The following is a 26,843-nucleotide window of genomic DNA, read 5'->3' as shown; positions in this document are numbered from 1 at the left end:
CGGAGAATTTCTTTTAAAGGAACTTAATGCACTCAATGTTTATCAGCTTAATACGTACCCAATTATGCTGTTCATGTTAAAGTCAAAACATCGTTTATCTCCTAATATCTTTTACTCCTACTTTATCATAAATTCTTATAAATACCTAACTAAATTTTTAAATGATAAATTTGTTATTCCAAGATCTTATTTAAAACTCAGTTCATTTCAAACCCAATATTGTAGACCATTTCTATGGAAAAAGTTGTTTCAAAATATTATTAAAACTAAAACTCTTCTAAACTTCTCTTTAGAAAAGTTCAAAAGAGAATGTAAACGTTTCTTATTAGAAAAAAAAATTGAATTTGAAAATCTCTTTTAAAACAAGATCAAAAACTAAAAAAGCTAAACTAAAAAAGTCATCTTTACTAATAGCTAAACTATTTATTAATTTATTAAAGCATTAAAAGTAAGCAATACCATAAATTTTTTATTTTAATATCTTTTATTTTAATATTTTCTAATTAGAAGGTTTTAAACATGCAATAGAAACCAAGCGTAATTTTTTGCGGATTTGGCTGAGGCTGAAGCTTTTTTCTGAGTTGGCTGAGGCTTTTTTCTGAGGTTGCACAGTGGGCCAGAATTCATTTTATTAGACAAAATTCATAACTAATTTAATATTAGGGGTATATTCACTAAAATTAACATAAGTACTAATATGATGACTGCGCTTTTTATGAAGGTAATATTTTTTTATTTCGTTGCTATGGATACTTTTATTTTGCTTAGTAACAACCTATTTTTGGTATTTGCAGATATTTTACATGTGGTATATTCACTAAATTTGGCATGTGTACCAACATGAGATTACGATTCTTATAAGAGTGATCATTATTTTAGTTACTTTGCTTAGTTACTAGATACTGTTCTTAGTTACAACGGGGTAAATCAAATTTTATCGGATTTTCGATCCACATATTTTTAAATAAAGTTAAGTATTTAGGTAAATAAGGTTTTAGCAATAATAAAAACAATTGTGCGAGAAAACATTATCAATTTTAAATTACATAAAAAATTTATAAAACAACAATATTGCTTAAAGATTGTTTAAGTTACTGTAAAACATCTGAAGGAAATGTTTTATGATTTGTTTGGTGTGTTGTTGATTTACGCAGTGATGAAATAACAGAATCACTGGAAACTAGGAGACCATTCATCAGATCTGTGTTTTTTGATCTTTTGGATGTTTTTCGGTTAAAATTTTCGCGATAAGATTTGAAGTCTTTATTTCTAGCCACTTGAGCTTCCTCTGACATAAGTCCGATATATGTAAGGTTTTTAATTATGTCATGTCCATGTATCAATACATTGTGCATGGATTGAGCCATGTGATACCATGGATAAAAGGACGCATATAGTCTAAAAGTGTCAAAACAAGAATCCTTGAATTTTTAGCAGTTTTATTCATAACCTGAAGAGAGTGTTACCAAGAAAATCTAAAATCTGAATATAAAGTTTTAATCAATACCCAGAGTTTTAGCTAATTGTTCATATGCTGCAAAAGCAAGTCTTGAAGTATTGCCATCGTTGCTTGTTCAAGAACCATCAATTTTAGGGAAATCAATAAAAAGTCCCATTTTTTTCATAAAACCAGTCTGAATCTTTTTGTTTAGCTACAGATATCTTTTCTTTGTATTCTTTAGATCTTGCGTGCCATTTTCTTGTTTCTTTTTTATGTGCAATGTACAAAATCATCTCAAAATATCAAACCCATGTATGAAGACTGAAAAAACCATATCTGAACTCTCTGTAAAAGTAATCTATATTAATGATATCAAGACTTTTCATACTTTTTAGAGAGACACCACACACTGCACAGCATTGGTTTGAGTTTTTCTAGATAATATCGTTTGAACCTTCTCATCAATTATTGTAACTTCACTAACACAATTCACTTCAATAGAAGATCTGCAAACCTCTAATAAAATCATACCTAAGCATTTAATCTCACTTTGAATGTACTGATCTTCGATCATAGATTCTTTGGATTCCGTTTTGTATGCAAATCTTATGGGTCTTCAATATGCTGTGGTTGATGACTTTTGGTTTCTCTAAATAGGCACCATTTTGTTGCTGTTGTTAAATCCAGCTAAGTCCAATAGGACTAGACTAGTAATAAATAATGATTCTTCACGTTTAAAATCTCTGTTAGGTTCTGATAAAATTTGTTTGCTTTAGCCGGTAGCACCATCAAAACCAGCCTCACACATGAATGTGATCGTTTTTATTGCTTTGTCGTTCAATATTAATTGCCTGTGGAGTTCAGGAACATGTGCCTCAGCACATGTTCTTAATCTGCACAGGTACTTTGCAAAGTATAAATAATTAAATATTTTAAAGAAACTAAAAGCTGAATACTCCTCTACTTTTATATTTGCAGGATAACAAATATTTAAAGAAACATTTCTTACTCAGTCGGCTGATTAAGAAATGTTTGTTAAAATATTTCAATGGCAGAAGAGGTTATTTGCGTTATTCTTGTTAGTTTAAAAATTTTTATTTATATCTAATTTAAGTAATATATCAAAAAAAGATTTAATGTTAAATAAACATTATATTATTTTCTCTAATAAATTTATCAGGTTTGCAGCATTTGTTGCTTAGGTATTTAGCATTTAAATTGTTTATAAAACTATATTCATGAGATTTAAAGTTTACTAAAATAGGAGATATAAGATTTTCATAGTTATTTGTTGGATTGTTAAAGTTATTTATTTTAGTCATATTGCTAATCATTAAACAAAAAAATTAACTCAAGAAATCGTAAGTAAAAAATAAAAAGGCTTACTTAAGTTGTCGTGTCACCAGCTTTACTCTCAATCAACATTTTTTTAACGATTTAGCGTTTGTAATCAATTTCGGATATTTGCCTTTACTTGCATGAGTTTTAGCTTGAGCAAAAAGTTCTCTGCGTATTCGTGTTGTTTCTTCGCTAAAATCTTCGTTAATAAATATTTTTTTTTTACTTTTAATTAACAAACATTTGTTAAAATTTTCTCTTTACCTTGCCAATTGAGTATTTTGCAGACAAATATCCTTGGTCTTTTTTCCAACTTTTCAACTCTATGAGCCTTTTCAATTGTAAAAGATTCATTTATTTTAAGGTCCTTTTTAATGAAGATCTTAAAATAAATGAATCTTTTACAACTGAAATTGTAAATTATTCAATTATTTTAATAAATCTTTTTTATTTATTTTTAATCATTTTCATAAGTTTTGTTTGCTCATTTAATGCCCACCATTTTTAAACTATTTCGTCTATTTTTTTTTTTAGATTTCAAATTACCAAAATCAGGAAAACAAGATGAAGGAGCAAACTTAAAGGAACTGATGTTCGAGGAAAAAAGCTAAACGAAAAAAGTTTTGCAGCACTTGGGAACAATCACAGTAAAAGGATGAGACTTAATTAAATGACGAGTAACAAGAGTATGAATTTTAGTTGATTGCACAAGAAGCGCTTGCTCATTAGAGCAGCACCCATTATATTATTTATAGAAAAGAGAAAGAGTAGCAACATTACGATGTTGTGACAATGGTTGAACTGCAATAACAGGTTTACAATGTTTACAATGTGTTTTTGCACTTTGTCTAAAAGAGAAAGAGCATCATTTGAAGATCCGCTCCTAATATGGCAACTGTATTCCATACAAGAACGGATTTGAGATTTACAGAGATAAAGAATAGAATTCAGAGTAAGAAAGTGGCGAGCACGATAAAGAGATGCAACCTTAGCAAATGCTAAATTTGCGATGGATTAGACAAATGGTTTCCAAGAAAAATTGGAAGTGTTAATTCTAAAAGACGAAGGGTAGATGATTCATTGAATACATTACCGTTAATAAATATATGAAAATCTAGATTATTGCGATAGCGATCAGCTGAAAAAAATGGAATTTTATCTAGTTAAAGTTCACCGGCTACTGAGAGCCCATGCGGTAGCAGAAGTGAGATTTTTTTCAAGCTTAAATCAGCAGTAGAACAAGAAGTTCATTTATGATCAGAAAGTAAGTTATTAAATTCAAAATAAAAGATTAAAAGGTTTGTTAATTATCATAGTAAGAATACTAATGAGACGGTAGTTAGATAAGTCAGAATGCTCTCTAAAATTTTTGAAAATATGGATAACTGATGATGCTTTCCAGCAGGCAGGAAAACAAGACTCTGATAAACATTTGTTAATTAGTTTTGAAAGTACAGACGACAGCTCCGGAGAACATTTCTTCAAGACTATAAAAGGTATGTTGTTAAGACCAGAAGCTGTGGAAGAGTCTAAGCAGGAAATTACTATAGATACAGAAGCTTTAGTGATGGGAATATTAATCAATGGATCAACCTGTCTGTAGGCTATATCAGGTAGGATGTGATTAGTGGAATCAAAGGATGTGATTAGTGGAATCAAAGGATGTGATTAGTGGAATCAAAGGATGTTATTAGTGGAATCAAAGGATGTGATTAGTGGAATGAGATTGATAAAATGTTCTTAGCTGACAATTTAGCTTTGTCTTAAGGTAAAGTAACAAAATTGGAACAATGAAAAAGAGGTGGAATAACGAAATTTTTATATTTATAGACATTGTTAAAGATTTTTTAGAAGTCTCTGAAGCCTAATTTTTGAGATGAAGTATGAGATTTTGTAATCTGAGAATTGCGGGCTTTGGAATCAGACAAAACCTTTTTCAGTGGTGTTTAGCTATAGTAAACAGGCATTTGTTTTCTGTAAAATTGTTTTAGTGATAAATATGGAAGCAATTGTTATGATTGGAAATCGCAGCAGCACAATGAGAGGAAAACTATGGGACTTGACTTTGAATTGTCGAGAGGAAGTAAAAGATTCTAAGCCAACCTGAATCCAAGAAGTTACATAAGAAGCACATTTGTTAGCAGGAAGATGAAAGATTTCTACCTAAGGGCCATCACAAAGAAAATCACGGAAAGATATCAAACTGTGAACAAAAACACCTATGGGTAAATTTGGAGAAACTGAGCACTGATTAGGATCAGAAACAAGATGTAAGTTGAATAGAGAAGGTAAATTATTTGCATTGTCTTGAAAGCAAGTTGGAAAGTTGACTATTCATGTTAGAGATAAAAAATTTTTGTTAGAGTAAAAGTTGTGGGCCTTAGAGCCTGCAGACTCTGCAGGCATTAAAGTCCGCAATAGTACTGAAACTAGAGCCAAGCAATTAATTTGATGAGCATTAAAGTCATCAACAACAACAATATTGGCTTAATGATAAAGGGAAAGGCTTTGATCAATTTGATCAGAAATAACATCGAAAAGAGTGCAGTATTGAGATTAATAAGAGCGCTATAGAACAAAGAGAAAAGTAATAAAGTAAAGTAGTGCTAAACAAAAGCACATAAAAGAATAGTCCTCGGATTCAAACCTAGTTTCCCGAAAAATGGGTGTATTAGCATAGATGCAAATGTTCAGGTCAAGCATGTGGCTATTGGAGTCTTTACGAACCAAAAGAAGATAACCATTAACACTAAGATCACAAGATGAAATAGCCTTAAATTAATTTCTCAAAGAGCAGGTAAGTTTGGTAAACTTTGTTAAAAATAAGATTTAACAGAAGAAAAGTTACTTCGAAGTCCACGTATGATAGATGAATGATAGATTTAAAGAACTTGGTGATGACAATGGTTTTTTGTGTTTTATTGTTTTTGGTACTTTAGTCATTTTTGAATTTGTTAAAGGACTTGACTCAAAGCACAGATAGGACACAGTACACTATTTAAATGTCAAAGCAATTGGCTCTTTTCTATAATTAATCACTTAGCCGTACGAAAGGGCTCCAAATAAGGCCTCGACAGTGCACACCAAAAGCGCAAACAGAGACACCATCCATGAGCAACATGGGACTGTTAGTACTCTAATTTCTTACAGATGTTGATGGAATCAGCCTCCCTGAGAGCTACAACAGAGTTCGGAAACCTGACTACCAGCCGGCAACAAAATTAAGTTTTAGAAGTGTACTCTCATTAGGAGATAATAGTGTGAGTTGTCTAGTCATAAAAAAAGACACAAGTAAAATTATGCATTGAGTCAAGAAGATCCAATATTCAACATCCTAAACTGGAAATAATGTATAACAAATACGCCTGCCTAATAGATGAAAATCCACGTCAGTCTAATAGATGAAAAAGAGCTCTTTGCCCAGAAAGCCTTCTAAATAAAGTAGCCGGATGCATTTAACGTCTGCCAAAGATAAGTACTTTTGTTGAGACAACATCTATAACCTTTACTCAACCAAGAGCCCTAAGGCAGGGGTTGTGTTGAGTCAGAGTTGGCTTCTCTTAGCCTTTCCCTTAAAAACGCATCCTACAAGGTAGCAGAACATGAAGCAGGCATACTAGGTTACATGTTATCAGTTGCAGGATAGTCTGATCTGATAAAAAAAGTTGATTGACTTCCTGCCAATACCAAACACTCAATTAATGCAGCAGCACTCTTTGCATGTTCTACCTATTTGTCAGTCGATCTATCAACACTCCTCGTATGTTCTTCCTATTTGTCAGTTGATATAACAGCACTCCATTCATGTTCTGCCTATTTGTCAGTCAATGTAGCAACACTCTTTGCATGTTAATTTAAATTAAAGTACATTGATTAGACATCATTTTTATAGCAGTTAATTTTCGAGGTTATTCTGCTTTCCCTGTTTTCGATCAAGATCTACATTTGCGAACTTCAAAATAAATGCTTTTCAACATTAATTAGAAAATCATAATTTTGATCATAATCATAAAAATGAGTTGTTGTCAGTTTTTTTCAACCCTAATCATTTTTTTGAACAGTTAATTTTCGATACTATTCTGCTTTCCCGTTTTTTTACTGCGACTAGACAATATCAAATGTTATTTTATTTTACAACAGGCGGACATATAATTTTAGCTTGTTTTGCTGTATGATTGTTGATATATTCTAGATAGAAAATAAATAATTTTTATTGTTTTAAAAAGTTCAGGAGTCACTTTTTTCCAATGCTTTTATTAACTTGTCGTCTCTGTCTGTCTGTCTGTCTGTTTGTTTGTTTGTTTGTTTGTTTGTTTGTTTGTTTGTTTGTTTGTTTGTTTGTTTGTTTGTCTGTGAGCATCAAATCTTGCAATCAATTTTTGAGTCACTTCCTGGTGATAGATTTTCTTCAAACTTTGCATACATACTCATGCTTGATAACAATGCAATATTCAATAGTTAGTTTTGTAATAAGTCAATTAATTTAGTTAATTTTAATTAAGTTTAATTTTTAAATGGAAAAAAGAATAAAAATTTTATAAATAAGTATATTGATTGCTTTTATATTATCTGCGCGTTTAGCATATTTGATAAGTCGTAATCTGAGTGTCAGTGGTTCGAGCCTTGCAACCTTCCTAAACTCTTTTGTTTTTTTACACACGCATACAGTTGAATGTTAATAGAATAAAACAGTAATATTAGAAAAAATTGATTGCAAAATTTGTGTTTTAATAACGCATAAAAGCATTAGGTTTTAAAAATTCGTTTTTAAATTTACTTGTTTTAGTTTGTTTACAATTTTGAAAATAACCAATTACATCAGTTTTAAAAAAACCGACCAATACAAAAATATATTTTTGATACATTTGTGTCTGTCTGGAACATGTGCATATTTTGCAGAACTTGAGAAGTCGTAAGATTCGCTCTTGATTTATATTTTACTGAAGATTTATACAAACCTCGTGTCACGTGTGTGTCTGTCACGTGTAATAAGGTGTTTTAAGACTTTATTCTTGTTTATTGGCATTCTTGTCTAGTCTCTGCAGTCGTTCCGGAACTCCAAGAACTCTAGGAATATGGTGAGCTTTACGATATAAATAAATGAAGTAAGATGTAAAATAAAATCAAAAGAAGTAAGACTTCAGTAAATTACGATTTTTTGAAAGCACGCGTTTATTTAACACTTCATGTTATAATTTATTAATGAGAATGCAATAAAGAATAGTTATTTGTTCCAGCCTCTTTAGGACAGTATACAAAATCTAAAAAGGGGTCTTTCTAAAAAGCTTTCAAAAGTTTTTAAAGTTAAAAAATGGCTAAAAATTCAGGATTCACAAATTTATTTTAAACTGTGAGAGCTTTTAGGATAAAAAAGGGCTTTACATTCTGTAAAAGCCACTTATCAAGAAGTTTTAATGATTTTTACGACACTCGTAAAACCAAAATAGTCTTACAAAGTGCGCACGGTGAAGTATAATATATTATATATTATTTATGTCTTTAGAATTATTTTTTTTTTACAATTGCCCTTGAATTTACTGAAACTGTCTTTTCTAAAAGTTCTTGGAATTCTCCATTCTAACAAAATTATTTATTCATATTATTCATTTCTATCTATGTTGCTAACAAAAAATGTTAGATATAATGCTTAGCAATAATGTGCACAAAAACACTGTCTCCAAAGATTGAATAAAAATTTAAAAAAAAAAGGCCACAGTTTTTCTATATTGTTTTTATGATTATAAATTGTAAAAAAAGCATAGAATTCTTGATCAAAACAAAGTACTCTAATATGAAATTAAAAATAAAAAAATTCTGAAATTTGATAGTATTATAATATGCCTTTTTTTAAATAATAGATTGTTTCTTTTAGTCATAAAAACTTTTTAGCTTGTAAATTTTCTGAATTATCTATTCATAATCAAAATTCATAAGTTAATGCATGTACTCTTCAGAATAGTTGATAAAAATTTAAATTGATAAAGTTTAACAGTTTAAATCAGCTTTAAAATTTATAGTTAATTTATTTTATAAATAATAAATTATGATTGTTATATTGTGATATAATACAAAGATCAAGCTTTAGGAGCCTTTTTTATTTACCAATTGTTTATGAGAAAATTTGTTACTTTAATAATACTATTAATTCAATTGATTATTTGTTTTTTATTTTAAAAAACTTTTTTTTTTTCATTTTAAAAAAAGTTTACAGTAGGTAAGATTTACATCTCTTTAGCCTCCTTTAAACAATAATGATACTTTTTGTTAACTTTTTGTGTTAAAGGGCGCAGTTTCAATAGTTTTTCAAAATTTTCTAAATTAATAATGCAGAAAAAAGCAAGTTTAATTAGAAATAGGAATAAAGTTAAACCCTGAACATTAGGCAATTTATTTATTTGCATTTTTTATTTTTTTAATTATAAATAATACAATAATTTTGAACAATCAATAAAGAATTAAAAAAATCATGTAATATAAATCATCTTAAAAGACAACTCTTTATATTAATAAATTATAACATTTTAGAATTAAGCTTTCAAGTAATGCTGTTCTTTGATCTGAAAACAGCTGTTTCTGCATTGCAAGTTGTAATACCTATACACACAAGATCATTATTTTCCATTCGAAAGGTGTCACAGTATTTACCACCTTTGAAAACATATTTTTTCTTTGTAAGAAACACACCTATTTCTATTTGTAGTTGATTTTTATCTTCTAGAAATTTTAGTAGCATTTTAATAGTAATAAGTCATATACAACACTTAGAATGAGGAAAAATGAGGTCGGCAATAATTTGCATATCATCTTTTTGAGGTTGGCATCAGGTCGGCAAAAAAAAATTGATGCAAAGGTCTTACCATAAAGCATAGAAATGAGGTCAGCAATTTTTTGCCAACCTCAAACACTTCAGCGTCCTAACTGCTGACCTCAACAGATCTGCAGTTAGGTCGGCATTGCCAAATGCCAAACCTAATTCCAAGGGTTGCATATATGTGTAGTATATGACATATACTAATATGATATTTATGGCTTAATGAATATGCTAATACAAGATAAAATATATTTTTATATATTAATTTGATAGTATGATATAATAAAAGTTAATTTAATTATGAGTTTAGAGAACCCACAATACATTTAATTTATAAAAAATACTTTTAGAGAATCTAAGAATATAATTTACTTTTAAATGAAAATGTATAATCTAAAGAAAATAAGTGCAATATTGCTAATGATATTAGCAATATTTAATGCATTTACAAATTTTGTTAAATACGTAAAATATTCATTTTATGTATTTAATTGTTAGTAATGCATTTAGCATTTGTTAATGTCAAAACTCAACTTCTAGTTTTTATTTTTATTTTAATTTTTTTTTTTTAAGTTGTTGTTTTGATCTTTTTAAAAAATTTTACATTAAAATAAAAATCTTTTTGCAATAAATTTTTCAAGGTTTTAGTTGGTTTAATTTTTATTATGTTGTATTTATAGTTATTTTCTTAGTTTACTTTACAAGTAAACAAAACATATGTTTAATACTTACCATGCCAGCACCATCAATCAACAACAGAAGAAGCAACTTGGATATAAAAATTAAAGTACTCAACTGGCCTTAAAATGCAAGATATTTCTTGACTACAAAAGTTAGGGAACAATATGCACTTGTTACCCTTAATGTTAAATTTAATAGTTCTAAATGATGTGTGTTTCATGTAAAAAGAAACATATTCACTCTTCACCTGGTGTTCTTTTTGCTTTATTTTAATTTATATATTTTTAGACTCAACCTGTTATTAAACTTAACAATGGTGTTGATATGCCAGCATTTGGATTTGGGTAATTGTTTTTTCTATTATTATTTTACAACCTTTTTTATTAGCAATAATTATTTTTTAGTAAATATTTAAAATTAAATACTGTTTCAAAAAAAATGGATTAAAGAAAGACAAACTTATTGTTTAATATTATTAGAAAGTGCAAAGTCCAATAAATTAAAGGGAATTTTATGGTTCAAGTTTCTATGATTACTTTATTTATTTATTTTTGGATTTTTTTTGAATTTATGATTTAATGTACTTACAATGTACCACTATAAGGCAATTACTTAAAACTATTTTTGATGTATTGATTGTAAGTTTTTTTGTTAATTCTACCACAGAAAGTAAAAAAAGAGATTTCTTAAACATTTTTTTAAATTTACCATGGATACTTAGGTGGCACATTATTTTTCTTTCCTCTTTTTATCTCTATGAATCTAAAAATTGTTTTCTGTAATTCAAGAATTAAAGTCAAGAAAATATTTAATGGTAATAATAAGTAATAAATAGTTAAAAGATGAAACTATTAGTAGTGAATAAAATATATCATAAATATTAAATAAAATATATAATAAACTAAATAATAAAAAATTAATAAAATAGAACTATTAGTAGTGACTGAAAGTAAATAATAGGACTCAAAAAGTCACTTTATTTTCTCAAAGAAATGTAGTTTTAATTTTCAAATTTCTTATATCTTTTTAACTTAAAACAAAAATTTTATGGGTATCAAAGTTGAAGTCTAGGAATCTCTGACTTCTGGATTCCTGGTTCTAAAAAAGAATTTAGACCATTATCATCACATTAGAAAAATTTTTTTTTACAAAGTATTGAGATTTACCTTGCGCTCAAAGCCAAATAATTTAGGAACAATTTGGGCTTTTTTCAGAGTATTTTGGTGCTTGAGCTCAAGGTAAACGTCAATACTTTTGGAATTTTTTTTTTTGTAATCACTTTTTTTATATATATTTGCCCCAAATTTGACTTCTTGTGTATTTGCCTTTTAAAAAATTTTTTTTAACACCCCTTATATACAGAAGAAGATAACCCCTAATTAAATAAATTTATTATAAACAATACATTCTTTAATAAGTAATAGTTTTAACTGGATAGCTAATTTTCTTTTGGCTATTTTTAGCTTGCTGATAATTAAAGTTCTGTTTATATGTTTTTGTAATAAATTATTTTTATTTTTATAATTATTTAATTTGCCTTTTAAAAAATTTTTTTTAACACCCCTTATATACAGAAGAAGATAACCCCTAATTAAATAAATTTATTATAAACAATACATTCTTTAATAAGTAATAGTTTTAACTGGATAGCTAATTTTCTTTTGGCTATTTTTAGCTTGCTGATAATTAAAGTTCTGTTTATATGTTTTTGTAATAAATTAATTAAATAATTGTAATAAACTGCACAATAAATTAATTTTTTTTTTGTTACTAATTCACCCTATTCATGCAATACAATTCAACTGCGTTTTTAAATAAAATTTTAAAATAGGTTTTTTTATTATTATTTTGTTTCCTTGCTTATTTTTATGATTTTTTTTTTTAATGAGAAACTGGTTTTCATGACTGCATTTAGAAACTCCAATTTTTTATTTAATAAACATTCTTGGTTTGCATTTGTAATTATTTTAAGTTTTGAAAAATCAAAGAAAATTTTAATTGTAAACAAAAAAACAATTGCCTAAAAAATAAGTTGAAAATGTTTATTAAACATGGTATACAAATGGTTTTTTTTTTTCTAAAATTATACTTGATAAACAATATATTGGCTTAACAGAGAGTGAATGAAAAAAATCATTTTGCAAATCATAAGTAACTCTTTTAAAAAAATGTATTCAAAAGACATGCTGTCAAAAAACATTTGGAAATTCAAAGATGAAAAAATTGATGATTTTGTATCGAATCAGTATCCAAAAATGTACATAATGCCTACAGCAATAATCTGAAATAATTACACATGCGATATTGAAGTGTTATTTATTCAATCATTAATTTTTGATGAAATTTGATCAGAAATAACTAAAAAATGAATAAAACTGTAAAAAAATTTCATTTTACACTGTATTTCATATAAGTCTTTATAGACGTGTGTTTCTATAAGTCTTTATAGATAAAACTGTAAAATAAGAAAAAATCGATTAGTGATTTCCTACTAATTTATTATTGCTCTGTTCTTTCAAGAACATTGAGTGTTCTAATTTGTAGAATACTTTTAAAATAATTTGTGTGTATCTCTTATAGCATAATTATGTGAGCATTTGCTCACTTTTTTTACCTATCTACATCAATACAGATTTTTTAGAAAAAGAAAAAAACAAAGAATAATGAACGAAAAGGTGCCCCATGCCAAACTCTCCGTTGATGTAGCATCACCCCGCTGTGAGTTAGGCTATTTGTCAGTCAATCTATGTACTGGAGCCCCTGGCGGCAGGCTATTTCAGTATGATGTCACACTGCTCACCTAAATCAGCAGTATAAGATACACACACAGATATATATATATATATATATATATATATATATATATATATATATATATATATATATATATATATATATATATATATATATATATATATATGGGGCACCTTTTCATTATATACATACACACATATATTTTCAATTATAGTTTTGTTATTTTACTTTTTATTTTTTTCTATCTTATATTTTTTTCTATTATATCTATGTATGAAATGTATATATATCTATTATATATATACATTCTATCCATTCAGTTTTGTTTTATTTATATATTATTATACATAAATCTGTTTTATCTAGGTTTTTTTTAATTGACTATATTTTTACAAATTTTATGTTAGTACATGGCTGGCAGAGCCTGGAGTAGTTGGAGAATCAGTTAGGCTTGCATTAAAATGTGGTTACAAACATATTGATTGTGCAGCTATATATGAAAATGAGCCAGAAATAGGAAATGTATTTGGTCCATTATTTTCATCTGGTGAATACAATCGAAAAGATATTTTCATTACTTCAAAAGCTTGGGTGTCAGAATTTAAAAACATTGAAGGTGCTTGCAAAAAAACATTAAGTGATCTTCAATTAGAATACTTGGATTTGTATTTGTTACACTTGCCTTTTGAGACTGAAAATGGAGTTAATATTGGTTATAATGCAGAAAGAATTCAGGTAAATTTGACTTGATGTTGTTCATTTTCTAGTTCTTTTATTTTTTATGTTTTCATTATCAGTAAGAAACCTTTTTAATATCTTTTGATTCAACGCATCCATTCTGTTAAACCTAAAAAATACAGACCAAACCAATTTTTTTTTTCATAATTCAGGTTATGTTACAGTTTAATTATTATTAAAGTTTTGATGTTTACAATCATAAATATCATACTATAAAACATTGGTTATTGGAACTCAGAAAATATCTCCTTTATGTGGCCAAGTAAAAGTGTTTAAGGAAATAGCCTGCTTCATGAACTTGATAAAAAAATCTTGATTTTCTTCAGGTATTTCCATAATATTGCCTAAAAACTATTTTGCATCATAAACACATGCTATATTAATTCCTGGTGAAAGAGAAGCAAGTAGAACCAAATGCTGCATTTTAGAAACATTTACATATTCAGTAAACAGTATACATATTGTCGAATGACACCTGTCTAATCTGTAAAGTAGTTAATAGTTGTGGTATAAAACAATAGTGGTTTTTTGTTTCTTGAATTTATATATAATGTTCCTGGAAGTAGCATAATGTTCTTTTATTTTAAACTTTATACAATGTAATACATTTGCATCATTTGAAATGTACTGAAAATGTATTTCTTTGATATTTTATCTACATAAATCATACAATTTCTCAGATAAATTGATAGGATCTGTTAGTGATTGTAAACTTACCCTATTGTAACTTACACTGTTAGTGATTGTAAACTTACCCTAGCTATGAGTCTTTTGACAGAGTCCCCAATGTCATCGCAAGCACTCTTTCCGTGTGATGTAGCAAAAAAATGCCATTCTGCAGATACCTCATGATCTTGTTCATGGTAACATAAGTAAGATATGTTTTTTTATAATTTTTTTGTAACCTGCAATTGTAAACCATTAAAGTAAGGCATCAACTCTTTTAAATGTTTTATTCCTTCATAAATGAAAAATGAACTGAGTTTGTATTGTGTTGCAAATGATATGAGATAATACATGTACTTTTACATTTTATTTATTATAGTAAATAACAAAAGGATGCAATGTTGCTTGACTGTTGTTTCAATGAAAATCTTGTACTGCATCTGGGATTAAAAAATTGGTAATGTTGTTTTTAGATGCTGCAAATATGCTGCTTGATTTTTGGCTTTATAATGATAGTCTCTTACTTGTTCTATTTGTAGACAAACTTTTTCAATAAAATCATCCGCTGGAAGAGTTACTGGAGCTATATCATGTTTTTTGTTGACTTTTTGCTAATGGTTACACTTGTCAACAAAAAAAATATTTTTTTCTGATGCTGAGCAAACAATTTTAATTTAACCATCAGAATGTTTATGGTTTCTAAAATCTCTATGAAAACACGCTTCTTTTGAGACCCAGGTTGACATAATTTTTTTGACAGTATTAGAGGTTTTGCCCCAAATGCTAAAGATTTGAACCCAAATATCTTTACAACTTGATGTTGATGTGATAGTAAAAAATGAGTTGCATATTTAAAATTAAAATAAGAAATTCTATGCAAAAAACAAATTGTTAGCTCGACACCAGAAAAAAATTTGTTGTCAACTTGTGTTATGGTGATTTCTTACATGCCAAGTTGATCAAGCGAAGCAGTAAGTACTCTTTTGGTGTGTTGGTATCTGGATAGTTATCACAACTGTGTAGCATGCAGTCTTGATCAAGAGATCTTTATATTCTGAAATATCTGGTATTTTTAATTCTAAAAATTTGGTATTCTGGTGGTACTTACAAACATATACTGAATGGAGACCTGAAGCCCCTCCAATAAAAATACACCACTTTGATCTAAGTTCACAGAACTTAAAAAACCCAATTTTGACGTCAAAGGAAATTTTGATGAACTCTAAATAAAGTTCTTTTATATTAACTAACATAAGTCTTTTTTGAAAATGTTGTCTTTACCCACCAACTTGGATTGGACACGTTCGAGAATATTCATCTGATTGGTATGATTCATGAACTTGATTTAATACTCTTTTACTGATAGATCTTCCTTGTTTTTTAGAAGTTCTGTCATGCCATTTATCTGTTTCAAATATCTCGCAGCTTTTATCATTCTTAGGAATTTGCTTTCGTCATGCAAAGTCTCAAATCTATCCAAGTAGACCTTTTCATAGTGATTATAAATAGTTTAAATATAATTTCCTTTACTTTGTAAATGCACAAGTCTTGATTATTTTCTGTTAATTTCTCAAAACATTTTATTTTCTTGATTCTGGTAAATTTTACTTCATGACAATCTTTATTTAATGCTACTCCAACGCAACATTGAGTTAGATCTAGCAATGCACTTGCCATTTATTTTTACGCTGTGTCTAGCGCAATAGTACCATTGCTTTTATTTTTTTTATTAAAGTCACACTAGTGATTTCTGATTAGTTGATTTTTTTCCTTTTATTTAAAGAGTGCATGCCCAAACCCAAACCCTTAATCAAAGTACGTTCACTCCACTGCGCCTATCCCTAAATCAGTCAATGTATGTGCGCTCCACTTCGCCTATCCCTAAATCAGTCGATCTATGTACACTCACTGTGCCTATCCCTATATCAGTCAATATATGTAAATAATAAAAATCAATGTAATTTTCAATATACAAAATTAAAGCAATGGTACCTTATGCTAGACAGCGTTATTTTTAATTACTGAAAAGATTTATTTAATAACAAGTTTTGAAATAGAAACTAAGGTTTCCATGAGTTGTGACACAACAAATAAGAAATGATAAATTTTGTATATAAAATAAAGATATCAAAAGAACACTCAATAACTTGCTTTCTTTAATATCACAGCTTTTAAATGTGTATTTTGAATTCTTTGTTTGTATATAAAGATACTTCATGCATCAAACATAAAACCAGCCACACTGTGTAAGGAGAAGTGTTCAATTACAATTTTTTTCTAAGTTCTGGGCAAAAATGTGCATTTTAAAAAGTAAATGGATAATGGGTATGTAGAGTATGCATAATGAAGTAGGGATAAGCTAGGACTGTTTAAAACATGGTGGCCACAGTCCTGGAATGTCCTGGATTTTTGCAAGTGTCCTGGAATGTTCTGGAAAATTTTGATTTTTTCAAAATTGTCCTTGAATGTCCTGGAATTTTTATTTTTTTAAATATATTTTAAAATTACTAATATTATTGCAGTAAAATTAAATTTTTTTATGCAATTAAAAAAATTTAAAGCCGCTGTAATTTAATTTTTATGAAAGGTTTTTTTTAGGTTTTATATATTGCTTTAATTACTTTGAATTTTGTTTGATTTTTGTTTTCTTATATCAGTAATTGTTGGTTTGAAATCATGCATATCAAATTATAGTATTTAATTTTTCTATAGTTTTAATTTTTTGGATATTTTTAAGTTTAAAAAAAGTTTAAATAGTAAAGTATAAATATAGAATGCCTCGAGATTCGCATTTTTCGAATGCATGGTTGCAAACACCTGAATACAAAAACTGGATTATTAAAAAAAGTACGACAATTGCATCATGTTCTTTTTGTAAAAAAGACATTAATGTTAGAAATATGGGTGAAAATGCTTTAAAAAGTCATCTCAAAAGTAAAAAACATTATGAGTTATCACCTCCAGTATTAAGTTCATTATGCAATTATTTTGCTGAATCAAAAACTTTGTCACCTTTAAAAACTGGTACTGTTCAGATTATTGAAAAGCCATCTAAAAAGTCTAAAACATCGGATATGGTATTTATAAATGAACAAGTAATAACCACTGAAATTAGATGGATATTACACGTGGCTTTATCAAAATCTTTTCAAAGATCATGTGAAGGTATTAACTCACTATTTATATCTATGTTTTCTGATAGTAACATTGCAAAAAAGTTTCAGGTAGGTCGAACTAAGTGTGGATATGTTACAAAATTTGGCATTGCACCATATTTTCTTGATTTGTTATATAAAGAAATATTGTTATCACCGGTTTTTTGTAATATCTTTTGATGAGTCATTAAATCGTAGCATACAAAAAGGTCAAATGGATATTATTGTTCGATTCTGGAACCATGAATCAAATCAAGTTTTTACAAGATATCTTGACTCACAATTTTTAGGAGGTGCAAATTCAAAGCAGTTATTAAAATCTTTTAATGAAGGTGTATCTCAACTTAACATACAAAAAATGATTCAGATGGACCTAATGTCAATTTACAATTTTTAAGACTGGTAAAAGAAGATCGGGAACTTAATGAGTATCCAGCCTTATTAGATATTGGCACGTGTGGCCTCCACACAGTTCATGGAAGCCTAAAAACATCAGTTAATAACTCTGAATGGAAACTTGGTGAAAAATTAAAAGCAATGTGGAAGTTTCTGAATGAATGCCCTTCACGCAGAGAAATCTATGAAAATGTAGCTGAGAACAAAGTTTACCCTTTACCTTATTGTGGCCATCGTTGGTGTAAGAATCAAAACTGTTGTGAACGAGCAGCAAATATTTTTCCTGGCTATTTGAAGTTTATTGAACACTTACAAAGCTTACCAAAATCAAAGCAACCTCATGGAAAGTGGTTTAATGTTTTAAAAGATACAATTAAAGATCCTTTGTTTATTGCTAAATTAAAGTTTGTTGAATTTATAGCTGAAAAGTTAAATATATTCCTAAAAGGTTTTCAATGTGATAAACCAATGGTCCCATTTATATTCGATGTTTTAAAAAACATTTTAGTTAGCATTCTAAGTATGTTTTTATTAAATGATGTAATGGAACGATCTGATACAATTAAAAAAATAATGAAGCTAAATCTCACAGATCCAATGTTATACAAAAGAGAAGATACAATTGATATTGGTCTGTCTGCAAATATGGAAGTTCAAAAATACAAACGATTATCAACATCAAAAGGAAGCATTATTTCAAAATTTTACAAAGATGTTTGTATATTTTTATCTTCACTTGCAACTCATGTTTGAAAAATCTCCCATAAAATATCTTCTAGTCAGGTGTTTCCCTTGTCTAGATCCTATTGAATTAGCAGATAGCAGAGAAGTAGAGTGTAATAAGTTAAAGTTTTCTAAATTATTGCAACAACTAGTAGCTTCTGGATATTTAAAATCAAAAATTGGGGACAAAGCAAATGAAGAATATTTTCAATTTATAATCAACATTGTTTGTAAACATGATACAGAGTTTTTGTCATTCAAAAAATATGATGATAGGTTGGATATTTTTCTTGCTCAGCATATACCTGTAAATGGATATACATCTCTTTGGGATGTCTGCATAATATTATTTTGCTTGTCTCATGGCCAGGCTGCTATTGAACGCGGGTTCAAAGTAAATAAGGACTATCTAGTTGAAAATTTAGGTGAAGATTCTCTAATTGCATTAAGAATAGTTCATGATCACATGTTATCAAAGCAACAAAATGCTGCAGATATTCCAATTACTAGAGAAATAATGAAATCAGTCAAATCATCTAGAATGCGATACGATGTTGCATTGGAAAGTGCAAAAAAAGTTAAAGAGTTATCAACTGTAAGTTTAAAAAGAAAAGCTGTTTCCACTGAAATTGATGACACTGTTCGAAGGAAGAAGCTACTTCAAGCATCAGCTGACGATTTAATAAAGGAAGCAGATAGTTATGCATTAAAGGCAGAGGAAAAAAAAGATTTGAGTTTTATAATCACTTCAAATGATTTAAGAAAGTTATCAAAAGATAAATTTTTAAAATTGCAAAAGCTTGACAGTTTAGAAAAAGCTTTGTTTAAAAAGAGATTCAATCATTGTTTGAGTTTCATTTATTTATTTTGTAAATATGTTTTGGTTTAGTTTTTCCATTAAAGAGTATGATTGTTTAACTATTATATGTATATTTATATTAGTTTACATTCTTCTTTCTATTTTATACTGACTTTCAAAAATAAAAATTTTTTAAAAATATTATGTTATTAAAAACTTAATACTACTACTTTTTGTCAATTTAAAAAAGTTATTAGTAAAGATTTAGTTGAAATATTCTATGAATATTGTTCAATGAAAATGAAAATATAATTGATAATATTCATTTAATAGGTTATAAAATGTCCTGGAAAATTTTTCAAAAAGTCCTGGAATGTCCTGGAATTTGACTTTTAAAATTTTGTGGCCACTATGTTAAAAACTGATTTTAATTCAGGCTTAATTTAAGATTTATTTCCAGTACTGGTTATGGAATACTTTTAAATTTATACATACTTTGTATTTCAATATATAGTACAAACTAAACTACAACAATGACACTATTATTGCTTTTAACAAAAAAGAAATGATTTGTTTTTAAAAAAATGTTGTTACCAAAAATTTAAAATTATTTTTAAAGTATAAATACAAAAATAAAACAATTCTCTATTCTTTAAAAAAAGTTTATTTGAAGCTCAAAATCTTTCAATTTATTAATTTATTTAATTAATAAATTAAAAGCTTATAAATATATATATAAAAATATAAATAGAAATATAATTAAAAGATTAATTACTAAAAAAAAAATTAACTTGTAATGTAATTACTAAAAGTAAAAAATTAATTGTTTAATATTTTTGATCTTTAAATTATATACAATTTCATTTATTTATTTGTAAACTTTAGGTTATTAAAATTACAAAAATTAAAACAGAAAATATTTTTTTTGATATTTCATATTAAGAAAATATTACTATTTGCTTAGAAAGCATGGGAGTCAATGGAAGATCTAGTTGCAAAAGGATTAGTTAAATCAGTTGGTGTTAGTAATTTCACTATATTAAAGTTAGAAGAACTTCTGAAGCATTCTCCTAAATTAGTTCCTGCTTGTAATCAAGTTGAGGCTCATCCTTACTTACCTCAAAAAAGACTTCATGCATTTTGTAAAGAAAAAGGTTTGTAAAATATATATATATATTCACACACGCGCACACACAGGGGTGTAGGATACATGGTTGTCCGGTGGTACAGTACAACTCGTTTTCTCCATGGGCGGCTGAAATTAAAAAAAAAAAAAACGTTTAATAAAGTAATAACAAAACAGATATTGACTATAACAAAAATGACAATCTTTAAAAGCTGTATTTATAGTTATCTCTTTACCAATATCTCAATGTATCTAAAGTTACTTAGAGATATTGTAAAGTAACAATATTTTTAACAGCTTATAACATTTCACTTTTTTTTATTAATTAATTAACTTTTTACTAAACCTTTTCTTATTAGACGTTTTCTAGTAGTCAGACGTTTAAATTTTTTTTTCTTCATTATTTTGACCTGAGAAAAAATTAAAAAAAAAAAAACTATACCAGACTATTGATTATCATAGCGGACGACTCAAATGAGAAAAAAAAACTTTCAGTCGCCGCAGGATAGATAGACATATATACATATATATGTATGTATGTATATATGTATTTATATATGTATTTATATATATATATATATATGTATATATGTACATATATATATATATATATATATATATATATATATATATATATATATATATATATATATATATATATATATATATATATATATATATATATACACATATGTATATATACATATATATTTACATATATATATATATACATACACACACACATATATATATATATATATATATATATATATATATATATATATATATATATATATATATGTGTGTGTATATGGGGGGCGAAAGATTTTCAGTTGTATTGTATTCATGATATCGATTGATTATTCTGCTAACAGTTGCATGTGTTATGTTTAAATGTTTTGCAATTTTTCTAATGGTGCTATTTATTTCATTCATTGCTATGATTTTACATTTTGTCATATTATCAATAGTTTTTCCAGTCATTTTGATTTTTTTTTTTTTTACTGAAATGTTGTAGTTGATTAGATACTAGTTTTAATATTTCATTTACACAAACTTTTCAAATATTTATAACAACAAAAAATTCTCTAACAATTATTATTAATTCGCAAATAAGTTCAAAGTTTTACTCAGACAAATGCAATTTTAAGAAATTTTGAAATAATAGAGTGGATTGTTAATTTTGGCCTTTATAATTATTTTAGATTATGAGGTAAGTGTTAAAAAAACCTAGGTAATTTGTGCATCGATTGATACTTTTATGAATATCTATACTTATTTGAAAGAAAATATTATGCTCATTAATTGACACTTTTTATATTTGAAAAGAGTCAAACAATCATTGATTAATTATCAATCAAAGTCGAATGATCTCAAAAAAGTCATGGTGGATTGTTATTAATTGCCAATACTGTTTATGTATATATATATATATATATATATATATATATATATATATATATATATATATATATATATATATATATATATATATATATATATGTATATATATGTATGTATATATATATGTGTATGTATATATATATATATATGTGTGTGTGTGTGTGTGTATATATATGTGTGTATATAGTGTGTATATAGATGTGTGTGTGTGTGTGTGTGTATATATATATATGTATATATATATATATATATATATATATATATATATATATATATATATATATATATATATATATATATATATATATATATATAGATGTGTGTATGTATATATATATATATATGCATATGCAAATTTGAATAAATTATTTTTTTTATGTTCAAATTTAAATTATTTATTAATTTAAAAGAAAACAAAGTGTTTTTCTTTTTTTATCATAACTTTTATTTTGTTTTGTGCTGCAGTATTAAATGTAAAAACTTTATAACCTATTTTAATAAAATGATGAATATTTTGTTTATTTTGATTGGATAAATGTTTTTTATTTTGGTGAGCCAATTATATGGTGTGGACTACACACAATTGCACTGTATGTAGGGGACTAAGAGTGTTGACACTATTATAGAAATAACAAAAATATTGAGATTAATTATTAGCTGTTAAGAGCTTGTTACCTATCTGTTCTAAGCGATCAAAAACCTTTTATCTAGACTAGATAATTATGTTACAAAGTTAACAAACTATTCAGGCGTAAAACAATAATTATTAAAATTTAAATAAACTAATCAAGTGAAACATTGAAATTCAATGAAGCGTAAAGCCTCTGACATAAATGCTAGACAAACCTGTTTGAACTAATAATTAAGACGCATCTAGCAACCTCCAGAAGTTTATAAAAAGGAAAAAAGAAGTAGTGCAGAGAGACGCGGAAGTAGTACAGGAGAAGGAGAGAAGAGGAGGAAAACAGAAAGGAACATAGACATTTATAATATATAAAATTAACATAACTATTTTATTGGATAAAATATAGGAGTTATTAAAGCTATCATTAGTACGAAATAATTGTTCCCGGATATATTCAAAGAGTTTTATTAATTGGATCTTATAATAAGCGCAGTACGATTATGTAACAATTATAATGTATGGTTGGCTAAAATTAGTATGATCTCCAATTACCCAGTTTGATTAGATTTCCATCATTTATTAATTGTTTGTAAAGGCTAAAGTTGTTGAAATACTCACACACACAGTTTCGTCTAAATATTTTATGTTTCACAGTTAAGTTTGCTTAATCATACTGTTAATTAAAAACATAAACTAGTTTTTTTAAATTATATCTAAAATTTGCAATCACTATGATCTTAGAAAGCATGTATTATTTAAATAAAAGGTTTCTTTTATAACTTTGCTGATGTTTACCTGTAGATATGTTGTTAGCTCTTACATTGGGTTAAACACCAAGCCAGTTGTAGAATAGAAAACTGTATTCAGACGTTCTTAAATGGGTAAATTTAAAATAGTTATAGCTTGAATTTTATTTTATATAGCTTGAATTTTAATTTTATTTTATATATTTTTAAATAGTATACTTAAAGGATACAGAAAACTCACTGTTTTTTTTTAAATAATATTTATTGTGTGTGTAAAATATTTAAACAAATAAAAAAAGCTACACATTGTTAATATGAATAAAAATAGATCTAAATAAATCCTCTTTGATGTCCCTGACACAAAATAACTATTGTTAAAATTTTAAATTTTGTTATAATATCTTAGACCTCTCAGATTGTTGAATGCTTTATTTTACAAATCATGTTTTGCTGTTGTTAAATACTACATTTAGTTTTATTGATTATTATTTTTCTCATTTTGTTATTCAGCTCTATTCTTTTATAGTTATTGATCTGATATTTGCAATTTTTTTAATTTTTTGTGTTTTTCTGTTGTATAAAGTTTGCAGGTTTTTGTTAATTGTTATCTTGCTTTGTAGCTGTTTTAAGTAGCTATTTTTCCTTGGTTGTTTTCTTAGTCTTATTTTTTACTAATTTTAATTAAACAACTATTAGTATTTTAAATATTATTTTAAGTATTTTAATATTAGCTATTTTGTCTCATCTTAATAAGTTTCAATTAGCATTAAAATTAGAAATTTAAGATTGAAGTCTGTCATTAACAAAACAACATTAAATTGTATAGTTAAAGTCATCTGTCATAAACAAGGAACTAACACAGTTTACCAAAAAACACCATAATGGTTTCCAGTTTATTTTTATTTAATTATACTTTACATTTTTGTAAATTATTTGACCGGTGATTTTAAAATAGGTTACAAAAACTTATTGTCGCAAGCAATTTCAAATGTATAATTATTTATGTCTAATTATCGTTGTTAATTTAATGTAAACTTTGTTTAGGAATTTCAATAATGGCTTATACTTCTCTGGGAAACGTTAATCGACCAAGTATGTTCAAATATACTTGTGAAGATCCTGTATTGCTTGAAGATCCAGTTGTTAAAAAAGTCGCTGAAAGAAATAATGCGACTGTAGCTCAGGTAAATATGTATATTTACTTTATTTTTATTTAGTTTCAGTAAAGCTATTGTGTTTATAATTATATGAATCTTTAAGTATTTCATAAAATATGCTCTGATATTATACATATATGTTTTAAAGTTAAGTAAATATATTTTATTATATTATTTATAACTTGAACTTTGTATAACCTTTCTATTAAACTTTTTATAACCTTTTTCTTAAAAATTATTTTTATAAAAATTTTTTTTTCCTTATTTTTGCAAATTATTTTGATTTTGATTTTTATATTATTGAAGTTTTTTTACTTTCATGTGTTCAGGACTCATTTTTAAAGGTTTTAAAATTGGATATTGTCTATATAAAATCTCAGACTGGTCATAAAGTCACCTGACACTTTAATGATCTAAAGTTATCCAATTACTTTGTGACAATGTCCGGTTGCTAAATTTTGTGTGTATATATGCTATATAAAACTGTTATTAATTTTACTGCAGAAAAGAAATCTATTCCGTTAGTTATCTTCCACCTTGTTAAGCATATTTAAATTTCGTTTTACTTTTTAACCTCTATTTGATCTGTCCATTCTCTGTTTAATATAATGCTTTATCTTGATAGAGTAAACTCACTCAACCTGTCTGAAATTAAGTAAATACTTTTCTTTTACTTCTAAATTACCTGCCGATTCCTCTTAACCCTTTCTAAAACATAAAAAAATGAAGGGTATTTCATTGTACATTAAGTTTAACTAATGATGAAATACTTTTGTTTTAGAAATTCAAGGTTGTTTTTTTAGTTAAATTAATATTTCCTAGAAAACTGACCGTCAAATGATTGATAATTGAGTTTTTTATTTATTTTTTAATGAGCAAATTTAAAACTTTTTTACAAAAATCTCGTTAGAAATAACTGCTACTAGATTTCTCTTACGTTGGAATTTTATTTCAAAATTTTAACTATTCCCACCCCACCTCATCCCCCACAAATTTTCCATCCAATGCCAATAACATCCTTTAAAAAAAGCAGGTTCCCCGGTGTACATACGGCGTCGACGAAGCGAATTATCTGGGTTTACAGTATTAAACTTAAGCATATTGGTCATTTTGCAATAATTTACTCTGATATTTTGTTTTTTAGAGAAATGCTGTACCTGCTAGATTCGTCCAGAGTATTCAAATGATTATTTGATGTCTTAAGCAGATTCTCTAAATGCATTTATCTTATGTTTAGGTTTTGTTAGCATGGGCTCTCGCAACTGGATTTGGTGTTATTCCAAAATCAGTCAGAGAAGAACGTATTAAAGAAAATCTTGATGCTATTAAAGTTAATTTAAGTGCAGAAGATTTGCAAGAAATAAACAGTATTACCATCAGACATCGTTATCTTGATCAAAATTGGGCATTAACACCTGGCCAAAAAGCTGAAGAATTGTGGGATGGCGAGATGTTAGAATGAATTATTTAGAAAATTGCGGGTTATGATTTTAGAGAATTAGAGAGAAGTGTGGGTTTATTCAACTTTAATTGACTTAATTAAATCATATCTTGTCATTCTTTGTTCGTTTTTCATAATAATTAAAAAAATAATAATTTTATTACTTGTCTATGTTCATTCATTTACTCCATAAACCTTCCTATAATGGCGTTATGTTCCTCTTTCTTTAGCCCTAATTTAGTTAAATTCAAACGTTAAACGTATTTTAAAAAAAACTAATAATAAATGAACTTATCAAACGTATTAAACCTGTGTAACTGGTTCATAACTTCAGTGCGCGTTTGTAAATAAATTATTTTTTCACGTCTATTCAACGTGTACTCGATTCACTTTAATATTTATTAATTGTACGAACACTTGCAGTTTTTCGCATAAAGATACTTCATAAGTACTAAACGTAGCATTCGGTCTTTAGAGTTAGTGGCTCCGCTTGTTACTGTCGAAGCGTCCTTGGGGCCATCCATCAAGGACGTCATGCTAATGAGGGGGAGTGGGTCATTTTAAAAGAACCACATGTTAGAGAATTGTTCATTTCAGTTTTAATAATATGGAAAACAGTGTAAACGTGTTTTTATGAAGTATTGTTTTAATTGTAATTAATTAAAGGAAAAAATTCGTGTTTATTTTTGGATATATATATAATAAAGTATTATAATTGTTTTGATAAATACCTGTATAGAGTGCTTAATACATATATATACACAATAAAATATAATAATTATTTTGATAAATACCGGTACAGAGTGCTCAATACATATATATATTTATAGATATATATATAT

The 26,843-nt window shown here is 27.0% G+C and overlaps 1 protein-coding gene across 2 annotated transcripts; it reads left to right on the top strand.

Moving 5' to 3' along the window:
- Positions 1–7,715: 7,715 nt before the first annotated feature.
- LOC100203380 (aldo-keto reductase family 1 member B1) lies at positions 7,716–26,164 on the top strand. 2 transcript variants are annotated; one of them, XM_065807248.1, is made up of 6 exons: positions 7,716–7,857; positions 10,560–10,615; positions 13,433–13,760; positions 20,467–20,656; positions 24,448–24,587; positions 25,798–26,164. In XM_065807248.1, the coding sequence occupies exons 1-6, from the start codon at positions 7,855–7,857 to the stop codon at positions 26,020–26,022; spliced, it is 942 nt and encodes a 313-aa protein (XP_065663320.1). In that variant the 5' UTR covers positions 7,716–7,854; the 3' UTR covers positions 26,023–26,164. The 2 variants fall into 2 exon arrangements, with proteins under 2 accessions (XP_065663320.1, XP_065663319.1); XM_065807247.1 differs by lacking the exon at positions 7,716–7,857 and adding an exon at positions 9,307–9,450.
- The last annotated feature ends 679 nt before the right edge of the window (positions 26,165–26,843 follow it).

Source organism: Hydra vulgaris, chromosome 10 (assembly GCF_038396675.1).
Source record: "Hydra vulgaris chromosome 10, alternate assembly HydraT2T_AEP".
Lineage (NCBI taxonomy): Eukaryota > Metazoa > Cnidaria > Hydrozoa > Anthoathecata > Hydridae > Hydra > Hydra vulgaris.
This window is presented reverse-complemented; position numbering and strand designations above follow the sequence as displayed.